Source organism: Leptinotarsa decemlineata, unplaced genomic scaffold (assembly GCF_025532065.1).
Source record: "Leptinotarsa decemlineata unplaced genomic scaffold, Ldec_3_MD MMD2_tig00000008_RagTag_RagTag, whole genome shotgun sequence".
NCBI lineage: Eukaryota > Metazoa > Arthropoda > Insecta > Coleoptera > Chrysomelidae > Leptinotarsa > Leptinotarsa decemlineata.
In genome coordinates, this window is record NW_027412537.1 from 1,841,813 (window position 1) to 1,859,142 (window position 17,330).

A 17,330-nucleotide genomic window follows, 5' to 3' on the forward strand; every position below is an offset into this window, starting at 1 on the left:
TGGTTCAACAGACCGCAATGCTTGTAAACTAAAAACCGTAACAAAACCGTGTCAGAGTGCGATAATAATTAATCTCGAAATCACTTCTCCTGCAGTACGCAGTATCACTGCGTGTCATACTAGTCAATCAGATTTTCTCATATGTTGCTGTGACATTTCTACGATTTTCTCTAAAAAAAACAAGATTGTATGCAGCAGAAGCATAAAAAGTCAACAGAAAATGCAGCACATATATATGGTGTTAGTTGTCACATGTGACTACCAGACCCGTCAAGTTGAGACAACCATCCCCAAAACATATTTCAAAACATAACCCCCTGAAATAACTCCGAATCAATATTCATTCATGAAAACGGATAGTAATATCATGAACCAAAGATGTCACATCAAAAATACATGAAATGATATATATCATCGGAAATTCTAGTAAACTGATGAGACTGGAACCCGGTCTCCCCTGGTGTGGATGAATTCAACACTTATTTATCTTCATCATAATATTCTACATGATCGTTGAAAAATGCTGAATACTCATTGTTGACTTGTCTACATAACCAGTTTTACTTTGAGAAAATACCATAAAATTTTTAATCCAGAAATAATCACGGGTATGAATGTCACCCTAAAAGCTTAAAATATATAACCTCTTCTAGAGAGTCGGTTCTTATACCGACTATCAGCTGAATCTGATATGATCTGATATATAAAATAGGTCAACTATTGGATTACTTATATCCTGATTGTCGAATGGAAATAATAGCATTTATTCAATTTAGTACTGCATCCCACCAATTTCTCAATCTATTTTATACGTTGTTGTATGATTTCAGGAACAACAGGTACAAAACAAAATATTCAACTCCGGAAAAGTTAATGCTTGTGAAATAGTATTCTATTTTCTGTTTGGATTTTTTCTCAGTGTGGAACGTGAACACAATAAATTTATTTATGGGGATTAAAATAATTGCAAAATTTGATGTGATTACGAAGTATACCTATCTAATGTAATGTATCGACTACGAGATATCAATTACATATTGGAGAGATATAGATTTATAAAGCGGATACAAATTTCACAAACTGTTAAACATAGTACTCTTGGAACTTCGACAATTTCTTATTTCACACTTCGGCTGGAGCCTGATCTGGAGTTTCAGGCGCCGCTAAACGCACTTGGGTACTTTCTGATTGAACAATTCCATTAACTTGGAGTCCCCTTTGAGTATCAACCCATGGAGTTGTTAGAACTTTCATTCGCTATTGAAACAAAAGAAAAATAATTTCAATTTGACAATATACATTTTTGAGGAAAAGGGGTTTTCATTAGTGTTGAAAGATTGTGACAGAAAAAATTATATTCAAGTACGCTGATTGAGGACAGCCTCTGTCCAAACCTGTGTTTTCAATATTTAAAATTATGATCAAGAAAAACCTAATTGAATGTACTTACAGAACAGACGAAATTTTCAGTATAATTTTTTTATGTAATTTGTTGAAGAACAATAATCTATTCAAGTAACATTTTATTGTTGAATTTTCAGTGTACAAAACCAAAAAATATGTTTCACTATACAACAAACAGTTCATACTGTATGTGAAACACGTGTAGCGATTTTGTAAACTATTCAGTGAAAATCTCACAATAAAATTTTACTTGAATATTCAATTTCCGCGTTGAATAGCTTTCACGGTGCTGAGCTTTTGGCCACTAAGAAACTAACCACCACTTTGAATAATATTTATTTCAGTCTTACATACTCACAACTGCATTATCTAATTTCTATTTGGGGATCAGCCAATAGATACACAATAAAAATTCTGAACTCTTTACAAAATAAAACTATTAAATCTGTTTAAAATCTGTTTTTCCGTTAATCAGCTGTCACCCCCATACGAACGACAACTCTCAGAAGTTGAGAAACTTGTGCGAGCTAAGGACCAACGAGGTCTCACCTTTTAACGTGTGATTCCTAACACGGAAATGCATATATAAATTATTGTACTCAGAATCTACAGTGAATTTCTATAAACCAAAAAAATATTAGATTTGAACACACTATACAAACAAACAAAAAGTTCTTTTATTCATTCAATAACAAATAGATCAAATTTTAAACATGAACTAAATGGAAAAATGATATTCAGTTAGTAATTTCAAATCTAATTTTGTACAGAAATCAATTTATCATGATGGAATTATAATATACAATTCCTGAGGAGAAAAAAAATCCAAAACTGCTCTCAAATCCAAAAATCAACTGAAAGAGTATTTGATGAATTGAATTGAAAATACAAAAATATATGATTTTCATATAGCCAGAATCATCTAAATATTTTTATGTCAATTATGGAAAATTTCACATTTGACTATTTGCCCATATCGATTATTTAACTCCTGTTTTCTTATTCAATCATTTATAATTTTTTATATTGTAGTTTTTAATGCCTACTAACAAATTTAATGTTCACTGCTCATGTTTTCTTGTTCGATATTTCATTATTTTGTTAAATTTTCATCTTTAGATAATTTAGGTAATCCCTATTCATAAACATTTAATGTTTAATATAGTATAGTTTCAAAATAGTAGGCATTAAGTTCACAGAAATGAAAATAATAAGAAAATAAATCTATGAAACATGTTTCATGGATGTAGGAAGGACAATGTAATATTCAAATTGAAAAAAAAAACATATACTGAGAATAATACAACAAATAAAAAAACAAAAAAATAATGAAAATATGTTAAACCTATTTCAGGATATATTCATTTAGTTGTGTTTTGAATTTCGTATAATTAATTTTTTTAATATTGTTAGGTATTTTTTTTACATAAATTAACTCCATCATGAAAAATACATTTTTGACCAAATTCACTTTTGTGCGGTTGTCAAACTATATTTTGTATTTGCAGTGTATTATGTAAAAACAACATAGTACTGAATGTTTTTTATTAGTCTTTACATTGTGAATGAACATGCATATTTTGAAATGGTGTATTCACCTAATATAATAATAATTTTCTAGGTTTATACAGATTGCTGGTCCTCTCTCTCTCTCTCTCTCTCTCTCTCTCTTTGATTCAGCTTATACATACATTTTATGATTTTATTTTGTAACCGTTGTAAAGGTTTCAAATAAGAGGAATTAGCTGTTACCCAAACTAATGTTAGGTATAGAAAATTCGAATGAATTAAAGAAAGATAAATTGTTTTCAAATATTTAAAAGGAATTATAGTTCATATTTCATAAAAGATACCTACAAGAGGTGCAATTTTCTTTCTGAATCGACTGAAATGTGAATTCCAAGATGAATTTTGATCCAGATATAAACCTAAAAGTTTGACTTTCTTCTTAAATTCTATCGAATTTTTATTGAAATTTAGAAAAAACGTTTTGTAATCTTTTCTTTTCTGGATATAATTATATAGCAAGATTTTTCCAAATTCAAATGTAACTCACGAGATCCCAAACTAAGAAATATTAGCTTTAAGTCTGATAAAATCGATTTTTCAATGATAAATTTTGGAAAAGTAAATGAGGGTTATATCACCAGCAAAAAGACTGATAGAACCACATAAATTCAGTTCTGTAATATAACTGATGTAAATTAAGAATAGAGTCGGATCTAAAACAGAACCTTGTGGAACCCCTCACTTGATGGTTTTCAATGAACACTTTTTCCTCTGTATATAAGTATACTGCTTTCTGTTGCTAATGTAATTTTGATACCATGTCAATTCCTCTGATGCCATTGAGTTTAATTTTTGCAGAATATCATGATTTACTGTATCGAATACCTTCCGCAAATCAAGTCATAACATACCACAAACATTATTTGAATCTAAGTGGAGTTGAATTTTAGAAAATTTATCTAATACAGCTCACTCTGTGTCACTAGACCTGCGAAAATTCTACTGTCTACTACAAGTGACTGAAGTTTTTGCCTTAATATGTTTCTTGTAGTGGCGTACAGAAATAATATTGAACAGACAAGTAAAAACGATTAAAAAATATATATTCTATATATATTCTATATAACCTTGACAAAAATATTTTTGTTTAAATGCAATAATATCTCTGAGGATTCAGTGCCTACTATTATGAAATTGTTCTATATTCATCATTTGAAAGTTGATGTTTCAGGCTGTTTTAAGTCATTTACCCTTCCACAATCAGAAGAATGAACAAAGCTATATCAATAGATAATTTGATAAGTTCAACCGGAGTCAGGCAGAATTTGTAAATACAAATACAAGCTACTGAAACATAGGATTCTTCAGTGATTTCAATTTGCTCATTCAGATTTCAGATTGTGAAAGTCTTGAAAGCCAAAAAATTCCAAGGAACACAAAATAAATAGTGTTCTTTTAAAATATTTCGTTGCTGTTCAGGTGAAGATTTTTAGAATCGTATTTGAACAATGCCAATGCCGCTGCAATATAATAAATAATGTCAAAAGTGTGAACTTTGAGAACTGGCGCATTCGCCATAACTATTATATCATCCACAATTTCTTCAGTAAAACATGTTTTCTTTCGGTAATCATCGTGAAAATGCACATTTCAACTTCTGATTTATTAAGACGTTATATCTATCGAGAATTGTTCATCAGTTGTTTAATTTCTTCAATGCAAACTAACTGGAGGAAAGAAATGGCATTGAAAGATAGTGAAAAGAAAGAAAGACAGATTATATACGTTTGAATTAATCACGACCTTTTGTGGTCTGTCTGGTCTCACTCTCATCACAAATGCAGAAAAGGATAATTTGGTAGGATCAGCAGGTCCAAACTAAATGAAATTTACAGAATGTAATGGTATCATTGATCTATGTACAATAAATTTGTTCGAAGTACTCGACAACATTATCTGCGATAAATTTGTGAGTGAGAATATTGACGATTCAATCAAAGGAGCTGAATATTTTTGAAATTTTGTATAGAGCCGTACTTTTTGTATCAACATTTCACTATAGCTTTGTTTATTTTACAGATCGTGGACGGTTAAATATAAAAAAAAAAACAGCAAGAAACAAAGTTATGCCAAAGTCACTTCAGACATTCATTCTCATCTTAGAGAATGAACATAATTATTTGAAATGAAAGGGTATATTTTTAGGAGAGATTATTGTTTGGGAAATAAAGGTTTTTGCCTTCTACTTCCTTCTTGATACAAAACATTTCAGAAATTAACTCTATACAAATATGTGTAGATCATGCAAAAAAGTAACTTTCAGACACAAACTGGGAAAAAAAGACCCCTCGAAACAGCTATTTTCATATAAACATTGAATTACACAAAAGAAAAAAAAAACTTTCGAAACCAATACTTTTATATGAACGCTTTTCTCTATTCCATTTGTATTCCAAACATTCGTATGGAATCAAATCAGATATCATTCACAGGATTGCTACACAATATAATTAATGTCTAGCATTGAGGATGAGAATGTTACATGTAACTGAAATTTTATTTCTTTCATTAATTAAATTGTATAGGAATCCTGTGAATGATATCTGATTAAATGTTTTTTTCTTAATATTTAAGTTTTCATTGTCTGATGTCTTAAAGCAAGTTCTAGTTTTGGGGTAAACTCGAGCTCATTAGAAAGTTTTCATTAGATATGTATTTGAAAAGGCTCATGCATCTTGTTCGGTTTTGCTAAACAGCCTTGACCAAGGGCTTGATATGAGATTGTGTGGTAGTTGGAATAAAAGGACAAACTTTAAATTATAAGAGGTGAAACATTTTCATTGAAAACATATTTTGAATATTTACAATACAACATTTCCATCACTCTTAGTGAACAAAAAATGCTTCAAATAGTCTCAACTATGTTCCAGAATATTCCACAACATTCTATAGTATTTTGGAAGGTTCCAGGATAATTTGAGATGTTCTGAAATGTTTCCGAATAATCCAGAATGTTTTGGACTGTTCTAGAAAATTTCTGGAAGGCTAAACTTCCAGCCTTATTTTCAAAGGTACCCCTTTCAGGAAAAAACTCATGGACGGGGAATAGGGGTACCACACTATATAACTCCTTTGATCGTAACGGGATTCGTTTCTGAGTTTAAGTTTAAAATTTGTCATAGATAATTAAAAGTACTCAAATAATTAATTTCAACCAACCGTAGTCCCAAAAAGAATTTACAAGTTATACAATTCTTGAGAATGCTAAAAACTTTTGATATTGTGTATCAGGTACTACTCATGCAAGTTCTATATTACTGAATTGAATATACCTTGTAGCATGAACCTGATGTGACGGCAAATTTATATACAGCAATAGCAGGAATCATCATCACCGAAGATCCAGCGATCATCCAGCCTAGAACATTAGCCCAGCCAGGATACACATAGTTTTCATAACTGAGTGGCTCATAACCCAGAAGACCATACACGATGATGAATAGCAGAAAAACCGGAGCGGCGAATTTCCAACAAAATCTCCAGTAATATCCGGGTGCAAAACCTATCATATCTTGGATGTCATCACAAAATCGTTGGGTTCCTGAAATTTCATGCAAATTTTCATTTTAATAAACTGAAGAGTAGCTGATCAAATGCATAGTCTCATTGCTAGTGTATATTACAAATAACGGTGAGGCTTTAGTGAAAAACAATAATGCAGTCCACAACAAAATAATCCTCCACATTCGACAAATACAGTGTTCCGGAAATCGGAAAATCCGCAAACAAACAATGAATTTCATAGTTTCAAGAAGAAATGCATTTTAAACTCATTCTGGTTCATTCCAAAGAATGTTCAAAATGTTTTACTGACATCCTGACAATAACGAAGTCTGTTAACACCATTATTTGTTATATTGTGAAATGTTCATGAGGTAATTTCGTTTCAAACAACTCCGAGTTCCGAACTGAAATGTGGTTGTGTATTTTACATTTCAACAGTCACATATCACCTTAAAAACATCTACACGTGTCACATCAGGTTAGATATTTGCCCATTTAAACGGATCACATCAGCCTAGTTACTGATTTGGATAATAGATCGAGTTGAGTTTTCAGCTGATATTATGTTTCAGCAAGATAAGGTACCTCTTCAATACGATAGGCTAGGTCTAAACTAGCTATATAGCAATTATCCAAATCGATGGATAATCAAACCTGACGTTATAACCCAATAGATCACCTGAAATGAAGCCCTTAGATTTTTTTGGGATTCTCGAAATCTGAAGTAAACATTACATAACCGTAGTCATTGCAGAGTTCATAGATGAAATAAGAAGTGCTGCATGTTAGTTAATAGACATCAAAATAATTGATGAATATAAATCATAATTTTGGAACTGAAATTGCTCAACCGAAACTTTAAAACATATAGTGAAAACACAAGTTCGGTTCTGCCTACTTGAGGAAGAATCTCTATGTTTGAGTCAGAATCTGCATCAGTAGAGGAGCAGGTCCTTCTCCCTGATCTACTTTCCAAACCACACATTTTGTTGCTCATCTATCTGATGAAGGAAGTTGAAGACTGACAGGCGATCAGGTACTGATCGTAAATAGATTGAAAAAAATGAAGTCTGTCAACTTTGGAGTGGATCATTTTTCACAAAAAAAATTCAGGCCCTGGTAACAGAGCACACACTCTTTGCCTGCCCCGCCGCGGAACGGATCAGCTTTTCAGTGTTTAGTGTGAGTCCCACTCTTGCCAGCTGACCTGAAAGATCACTCACCAAATAAATTATTGGAGTTCGTTAAGTAGCTGGATACATTTGGTCGATTTTGAATAGGTGTGAGCCACACTAAGTCCTCGCGGAGCACTGGAGGGACTAATGAACCCACTCACTTTGAACCTACAACTTGTCAAAACTAGGAAAAGACTTGTTGATTATATATCTCTCTCTCTCTTTCACACATACAGTCTCAAAATGAATGGACATTCTTAGGGGAGGTCCTAAGCAGAGACTTTGAAATCGTTTCTTAGATTTGACAAGCTGTAATTAACAGACTATATGACTTTTAGTTAACCCTAACCTTCAAAGTTATTATCAATTATGTTGTAAAAGAGATCACAGTGTGATTAGAGTATGTAGAAACTCATTACCCTTGTGTTGCGAAAATATACTAGTCACCCAAAAGGAATTAAATTACCGTATATCCAAGAAACTGTGATGGCTTCGAAAAACACTGCAAAAAGCATCGAATACCCTGCTGCATATCTGTCCAGTAGATGAAAGAAGTAGAAACCTCCTTGGGAACATGATGCCAATCCCACTACGAAGTATAATGTGAACAAACATGCTACAAAAATTTCTCTGTTTCTGCCGATTCTTGGAAATTCATCACTCAACGCAGTTATTATCGCTTCTGAACCACCAAACTGAAAAAAAAACAAAACAATAACAAACGGATCATTTTGGTTTATTTCCATGTTATAGTTAGAAAAGTTTGAAATGTATTTTTCCGGCAACCATATATCGGCCCCTTACGTACCAAACCTTCAGAAGTCAAAATTTGTTTGAGCTAAGGACTAACGAGGCATTACTCAGTGAAAATCGAAAATCTCACAACTGAAATCGTATCAAAGCAACTTTCACAAAGTGGTGAATTGATTCGTCTAACCCGTTCTAGGAATCGCACATTCAAAAGCAAGACCTTCTCAATCCTTAGCTCGTACGAGTTTTGACTTCTGAGGGTTGTCGTAAGGAAGTGACAGCTGGTTGACGAAGAAATACATACATTTTGAATACAATTTTAATATACCTATATGAAGGTGCCGTAAATATCTTGTTATCACCGATAGTTGTAAACATTTTAAATAAAGTTACAGAAAAATATCCAATCATATAGTCAATACTAGAGCCAGAAGACAACGCATACTTGATATAACACCAGATAGCGCTGTATTGGATCACGCTTGGGCTCCAGTTTTGACTGGTTACTTTGTGGTGGAGCTGCAGAGGAAACACAGGACTAACCTCGTCGCCGGTCAATGGCAAATCTTGGTTGGACAACTGACTGGTTTATTTTTGATATTTCGATTCAATAAATGGCGTTTTCGTAAGAGGAGATGTCATCGCCCTTGCTCATCCAATAAATTCTTTTAATTGGTACCCCACAGCTTGAAATGGGTTTTTTCTGTAAGGCAATATTTAGAAGTCTACAAGGGATTTTTTTGGGATAGTATGACCGATATTTGTGAAATGAATATTTCTAAAAGGTTTTTTGTTGCTGGTTATATTCAAAACCTGTCGATTTTTTCTGTACGTGTACAAAATTCAGTCGTATCCTTATGAGATTTAAATAAACCTTTCTATTCTATATAATAATTAGTAGATATTATACTATTTACTTGATATTTTGGCAACAAATAGTGTAATGTTGACTTGAAAAACCTAAGTGGACTTGACAGCTTTGATCTGTTTCAACAAGAGACATATATTAACCTTACTACAACTTTACCAACATATTATGGCAGCAGATAAATTATCAACATTCCATTTAATGATATTTTTGACATTGAAATTGACAAACATTTTAGAATACAACCCTTTACAATGATAATGAGTACAGAGTTGAGTTCAGATGAATCAATCAAAGATCAGTGAAGTGTCTCGCAGTGTCATTCGACTCATGTCTTATAGATTTTTTGTAGATTCACTTGAAAATCACAATTTATGAAACTTAAACAGCATCTCCAGATGATTTTTGTCAACCCATTATTGTTGGACGTCGGAACATAACATCAGAAATATTTCAGAATGCCTGTAACTGTTCCTTCCTTATTAGACATTCAACATTCAAGCCATTTCCCCTAATATCTCTTGAACAGTGCAAAATATAGAAATCAAGAACGATATAAAAATATTTGAACACGAGCCATCTGTTTCTTTTTTAGTAAATGTAGTCAGTAATGCAGGATCTAAGAAAATTAACACCCCATAAAAAGTTAGGTATAAGCTGACCTAATCTAAGTTCAATAGTTTCTTTATAGTCATTTCATGGATATCGATGGAAGAACGTTATGGCTTCAGAGTTGTGTAATAATTCATGAAAGTTTAGCGCCCTGTTATACCAACTTAGGACATGAATTCATGTTTTTCTCAGAATCATCCATATACATTACATGACATTGAGGAACACCCTATATATCGAAAATAAGAACTGAGAACACTTTGTATACTTTACCGAACTATCTAATCCCAGAGTTAATAGCATCATAAAGAAAATGAGCGCCCAAAATATGCTTCCTGGCATCGTGGCTATCGCAGCAGGATATACTATGAAGACCAGACCAGGACCTTCTGTAGCTACTTCTTGAATAGGTCGACCTGCAGCATGTGCCATGTAACCCAAAACCGAGAATATAACGAATCCTGCTACGAAACTAGTTGCTGAGTTTATAATGCTAGTTAAAATAGCATCTCTGAAACAAAAAATGTGTTAATGGTATCGATATATCCATACTGAAGCGCAGGAGAGATACATATATTGACTTCAATCTCGAAAATGCGTCTTTAATATCAAAAAGCAATTGCTCAGTTATATTGTACATGATAAGGAAGCGATTGTTTGGAATACTAATTAACCATTACAAATTTTCATAAATTTACTATCACTAATTTGTGCACAAATATTTATATTATATTGTATTATATTATTTTATGGAAATTCTTCTTGTTAATTTTTCACCGATCAGGCAATTTTCCTTTGACTTTATAATTCGAAATTTCGATTCATATAGTCGAAATTCGGATACTGAAGTCTTAATTTCGAATAGTAAAGTGAAAATTTCGATTTCCAAATTCGAAATTATTTGAGAAAAAAACAATAGAAATATTAGACTATATATTATAATAGTTTATGTAGTCTATATCCGTCTCATTGTAATGATTTATGCACGCTCATTCAAAATCCAAATGGTTCATTTTCTGATGAAATATACAGTTTGCCGTAAAAATCCCATTTTTTCAGTTTTGATATGCACATACCATAATATTGATTGTAATACACATTTTTTGTTAATTATATTTTCAAATATTCCATGAGTATATTCAAAAGTTTTTCACTATTGTAAATGTGAAAGACTAGTTCTCAAAGAATTAGAAAAAACATATACCGATGTGATAAAACCAATGAATTTGTTTTTTTGGCAATTTAGACTGAATTTGTAAGTATTTTAACACACTGAATTTGAGAAAAAATCGCTTTACAAATCAACATACTGTTTCAGAACTTTTGGCCACCCTGTATGCACTGCTGTTTACACAAATTCGAAAGTTTCTTTTGATAAGATTGTGATTAAACTCAAAGTACAAAATCAGACTTTACGGTTTCAATTTGCATAGAAAATGCATGAATTACATTTGATTTACACTTTTTTCATACACCTGAACTGTAACACTGTCATCTCCTAATAACCCCAATGTGGTTTTGAAATAATAATGAGGACAGATGCAGAAGGCTGTCGTTCTTAGCTCATTGCGTTTGCTCAGGGCACATGACTCTCGAGCCCAATGATCACTTACCCCACGGTGGTCGTTGAAAAATAATGTTGGCGCGCCCTTCTGAATGTATTGGGGCTATGGGGGATAGGGTCCGACTAGCGCAACCTTCACTGCTATAATAATATAGCGGTGGTAGTGCCCCTGACTCACAATAGAAACGTCGTGAGTTCGATTCCAACCCCGACCAGATATTTTCCTCGAAAGAATTTATCTAGTTTTAGAATTATTCTGCGACTTAACATATCTGACGGACTACGAATAGCCGCACCAGGCTATACAAGTACCTACATTAATTATGGATCTTCCTAATAATATCATCGAGGCTAATGACCAAGCATTCAATGCCTTTGACATCGAAGTAATCGTCTTTATTACTTCGAATTTAATTTAAAGAAATAATGTGCTGTACATTTAATTGTTGTGTTAGTATTCAAATAACTTATTTAATTACTATTTTAAATTTCATCCCCGTTATGAACATTCTTGTTTCTTGAGATTTATATAGATTATTATTATTATTAATATTAGGGAGTATATCATTGATTGAAAGTAAGAGGTGCAATCACATTTTTGTAGGTAGAAAGTCCATTGAATTTGTTCTTTCACTTAAAAGTGAAATAAATATTAGAAGTGGTAAAGAAGAGGTTAGATGTATTTATATAGTCAGATCCGATTTGAGTGATAAGTTAGTTGTAAGTAAACTTCAAATGCTGATTTGAAATGTGAGATACCTACGTTTACATTTTAAACGGAAAGGGGTATATTTTTATGAGAGATTTATATTTGGGAAAGAAATGTTTTGGCTTTCTTTTTCTTCATCGTTATAGAAAAAAGAGGAAGAAGAAAGTAAGATAGCAATTGATTTAAAAAAAAACTCTTCACAAGGAGGTGTAGATCATGCTAAGAAGTAACTTTCAGACACAAACTTTTATATAAACATTGAGTTGTACGAAAGAAAAAACACTTTCGAAATATGAACATACGTTAGGTACAACGATTTGTTGTGGAATTCAATCAGATATCATACACGGGATTGCTGAGCAATATAGTATATGAAAGAGTTTAATTTCAAATTGTACGCTTTCTTCCTTTCTTTGAAAGATTCCCACAATTTTTTGTATAAAGATAGAGAGGTAGAAAACCTTCATTTGAATTTCATATGACTAGGAATTTCATTATATTCTGAATCCTGAATAAGAATTATTCAATGTGAGATATGTATTCATTGTATTGTATTTCAACCCAAATAAGTTTCACTTATCTATCGCTTGTTTCTGTATGTACCATCTCAGTCGAACAGAAATAGTTTGTTTAGAAAAAACATTAGTTGTTGGCTTTCAAATCTTACAGTTAATGTTACTTTCACATTTTACTTAGATTCGGAACTTATGAGGAAATTGTAAACTTTTTCTACTTACTTGTATACGTTATTGTGATACTTATTGTAGGATGCATAAGCTAGTAGCACACCGAAACCAGGCCCCAATGAAAAAAATACTTGGGTAGCAGCGTCTACCCAAACCTAAGAAAAGATTTATTATCAACATTATTGATCATTTTATGAATAGAGGCAAGTGATTTATTTATCAGTAATATATTGGCTAGATGCTATATACCTGGTTACAACGAAATCAACTAAATTTGAAATTAAAAATGAGGGTATAGTGATGCAGCTGAACCCAGGCTTGTGTTTAATAAACCCTAAAAAATATAAATAAAACAGAACACAGAGTCAGAAGCTACAAATACAATACGCATATATACAGATGGCTCAAAAACCAAAGAAGGCTCAGGATGTGGATTTTACTCCAGATCACTAAACCTAAGGATTGAGTGGGGAATGGGAGAAATACCAGCGTGGCTCAAACAAAACGGGCTGGTATCTCAATCGGCACAAAAAAAACCAGTAAAGGAATTTCTGGAAAAAAAATAACAATCTGCACTGATAGTAGACAAGACCTATCAGCCTTGAATAGACAACGTGTTACCTCAGGGCTAGTACTAGAGTGCCACCAAGATTTAGCCAAAGCCTCGGTAGATAATAACATTATCCTGAGGTGGGTTAAAGGGCACGACAGGAGTAAAGGTAATCGCATTGCCAACTCTTTAGCCAAGGAAGCGGCTGGACTAAGAATTTTAGGACCCAGTGACACCAACGGCCTGACGATTTCGACAATTGAGGAACTAGCTAAACGTCACACCCATGCTCAATCCCTAAAGAGATGGGATGGAATCAAAGAATACAGTCTTGCCAGGATCACCCTGGGCGACCCTGGGAAGCTGGCGCCGAAGAAATGTCTGGCGATGACTAGGAAAAACCTACGCTAAACAGTAGGACTTCTGACTGGCCACTGTCCACTGAGGAAACACCTCCATGCAGGATGTGTGAACAGGAAGATGAAACTCTCAGGCATGTTTTATGCGAATGTCCGGAGTTATCGTCAATAAGAGAGTGTGCGTTCGGCGAGTCTTGGCCTACACCTGCCAATTTAAAGGAGATGTCTCCTAGTGACCTGTCCACCTTCCTGGAAAGGATAGGATGGACGATGACCTAGGAGGATGACTCCTCGGGAGGATGTACAATGGGTCACATGTGGCTGGGTCACATGTGGCTAAGTGCTGTGGGCCTACCCTCACCCTCCCTACTCTACAGATACAGATGCAGAGGGTATATACCATCGAAGCTAATGATGGAACACTCAAAAATCTGTACAGGGTTTACCAGAAATGAACCCTATTAAAAGAAATTTGAATGGAACCCTGTATATTTTCTCTACCATTCAATCGAATATAAAATTCTCTTTTCGACAATATAACACATGTTACGCAATCGGATATAAAATCCTTTTTTCAATAATATAAAATATGTTAAAATTTCTATTCATAAAGGCAGCGTAGGAGCCGTTTCCTTCAAATTCAATATGGAGGCATTATGACGTCATTTATAGAAATATTGTCAAATAACTGGATGTAGAAAAAAACAACGAAGTTCTTGAATGAAAATTCAAATGTTGAAATGTTTCACTAATCCACGTATTTTACCCTTTTTTTTTTTCAAAATGCCAAAATGCCAGAATGCCATTCATCTACATAATCTTGATAGAAATGATGTTTTTTGAACTCCGTCATCGAAGTGAACCTCTTTTACTACAAAAAAATATCGAAGATACTACGCTTTTAATTTTTCTGTACTGGTGAAAAGGTGAAAGTGTCAAAACTGCTCTATATCATAGTAAGTTAACGACTACTTGCTCACTTTTTCACTGGTACAGAAAAATGAACAGTATAGTATCTTCGACATTTTTTGTATTGAAAGTGGTATAGTTCGTCGTCAAAGTTGAAAAATATCACTACTCATTAAGATTTTAGAGATAAAAAGTACATGGTTATGTGAAAAATTTAAATTTTTGAATTTTTATTCGAAAACAGCATTTTTTCCTCCCTAGATCGAGTAATATTTCTATAGATGACTTTACAGTATCGCCATATTGAATAGAAATGGCAACATGTGTTATATCGTTAAATGGTAAGGATTCCATTAGAAATTCTTTACTTGTCTTCATTTTCAATTAACCCTGTATAGATTTACAAGTGTTTGATAAAAAAAAATATCGGCTTCGATGAAATATACTTATATTCAGAATTTCAAGTTTCTCAACTCATAAATAACTAAATGGCACCGCATATAATAATTTTGCTGTCACCCGGTATTTTGCTATTTCAGTTTTCGTAATTTTGCTGGTGAGTTGGTATAAAACCCAAAGAATATCGTATTGTATAGTGCGGAGTTCTGTAAACTGTTGTGGAAATCTCAAAATAAAGTGTTTTTTTAATATGAGAATATATATTGTCAATATAAAGCGTCATGTGTTTTTCAAATCATAGTTGACATAAATTAGTCATCATAGTTTTGTAACTGAAACTGAACTGAATTGTTTCTTTATTACATTGCAATCATAACTAGTTACACTTTTGTTTGTTTTCAAACTAGAATCTAGGACAATATTTGGAAACTGTTATTTAGAATGTTTTGAATCTACATTTTTTACGAAAAACACTTCTGTATTTAACACTGTCCCGTCTCTACCTCGTAGATATGACCTTTACAATTGAAATTTCGGATAAAATCAACATAATATATGATACATTATTATCATCATCTTCCTTCACTATTTTACAACTTACAGTATATATGGTTAGTTATATTTTTCATGTTTTATTTAAATATATTCAATGCACTGAAATGTACTCATTAGCCAATTCCTAATGATATTGTGTAGATAATAGTGAATTTAAATTAATATATAATCAACATTTCATTTTGTTTTCAACTTCTTAAACTCTAGATCTGAAATTTGTTTGATTTCGATCAAACAAATAAATAAGAATTCAATTTCTAAGGAAAATGTTATATAGTACTCGTAAATACTATGTTTCCAGTTTCTTATTATTTCACCAATTACTCTTGCCCCTTTTCCGTTTTTGAGCAGATGAAAGTTCTGAAATTTCACTCTATTAATTATTGAGACTCTAAATATGTGAAATGTTCACTTTGAATATCATCAACACCCTACATAATAAAGCTTCGTTGATATTCTTTTTGTTGTATATTATATACTTAATAGTCATAATATTCAATTTCAATAAATAGTACAAAATTATATGACATTTTTAAAAATCTCAGAACACTATTCTTCTATTGTTGCTAACATTGATCATTTTCATTTCGATTAAACCCTATATGTTACCTCTGCTGATCCGATTGCACTGAAATTCGGGCTCAAATAATACTGAATCCCCTCTGCAGAACCTGGTAAAGTGATACCTCTGACCAGCAGTATCAGCAATACTGCATAGGGGAAGAGTGCCGTGAACCACACAACTTTTCCAGAGGTTGATATACCTTTCCATAACGAAAAATAGCAAATGATATAAACAGCTAGAAGGCACAAAGCTATGTCCCATTTGATGTCGCCAAGATCATGCAAACCAGCGCTTTGATGGAGTTCTAGTATTGCACGACTGAAACAAGAAGTTAATATAAAAATCTAAAATTAACTATTATGTGAGATAAAAAAACCTCAAAATCTAGCTACTTTAACATCATATAGTTCTCATATTGATTCATTTCTATTGTCTAAAAAAAGATCTTTAAACGTTCAAGCCAGTCTCGAACATACCTACACAGTAGGTTAAATGGACTGACGCCTATCAGAAAACAACTCCTCCCCTGGCTAATACCATGAAGGGCGTTGGATTATATCCAACAGGCGTCAGTGCAGGAATCTTCACAGAAAATTTCCTGCATATGCAATTGGCAATACAACTGAAAGAGTCGACCTTCAATTTTAGAACGGGCACACTTGCAGACCGGTTTCGGGCTCATTAGCCACTCATCAGTGCGAGATAGTGGCCATCATCGACCTGAAGTCAATGATATTCCATAATTGCAAATCGGAATTCTTTCAGAGTATTTCATTCCTCTTCCTAAGTTGGAGCGACCATCAAAATATCACTGCATCTAGTGGACGAGGTACTTACCAACTGCATATTCGAAATGTGCCCGATTCCTTTGGATAAGGAAGAAAAGCTTTTTTATTCGTCAGTGGGTTATGCTTGAAGACTGGCAGTAAACAAATCTAAAGAAATGAACTTTACACGGATATAATCCAACGCCCTTCGTGGTAATAGCCAGGGAAGTAGTTGTTTTCTGATAGGCCTCAGTTCATTTAACCTACTATGTAGGTATATTCGAGACTGGCTTGAACGTTTAAAGTTCATTTCTTCAGATTTGTTTACTGCTGGTCTTCAAGCATAGCCCACTGACTATAATAAGAAACCATTTCTATTATACTG

General features: G+C 33.0%; 1 protein-coding gene across 2 annotated transcripts in view; it reads right to left on the reverse strand.

The window, feature by feature from the left end:
- Positions 1 to 641: 641 nt before the first annotated feature.
- The window catches only part of DAT (Sodium-dependent dopamine transporter), a 102,035-nt gene continuing 85,346 nt past the window's right edge, over positions 642 to 17,330 (reverse strand). For both annotated transcript variants that reach the window (XM_074170844.1, XM_074170845.1), the window contains exons 6-11: positions 16,223 to 16,496; positions 12,893 to 12,996; positions 10,156 to 10,393; positions 8,119 to 8,347; positions 6,246 to 6,514; positions 642 to 1,257 (exon numbers count right to left, since the gene is read on the reverse strand). In XM_074170844.1, coding sequence (XP_074026945.1) covers positions 1,123 to 1,257; positions 6,246 to 6,514; positions 8,119 to 8,347; positions 10,156 to 10,393; positions 12,893 to 12,996; positions 16,223 to 16,496 — 1,249 coding nt within the window. In that variant the 3' untranslated portion in view covers positions 642 to 1,122. The remainder of the gene's footprint in view (positions 1,258 to 6,245; positions 6,515 to 8,118; positions 8,348 to 10,155; positions 10,394 to 12,892; positions 12,997 to 16,222; positions 16,497 to 17,330) is intronic.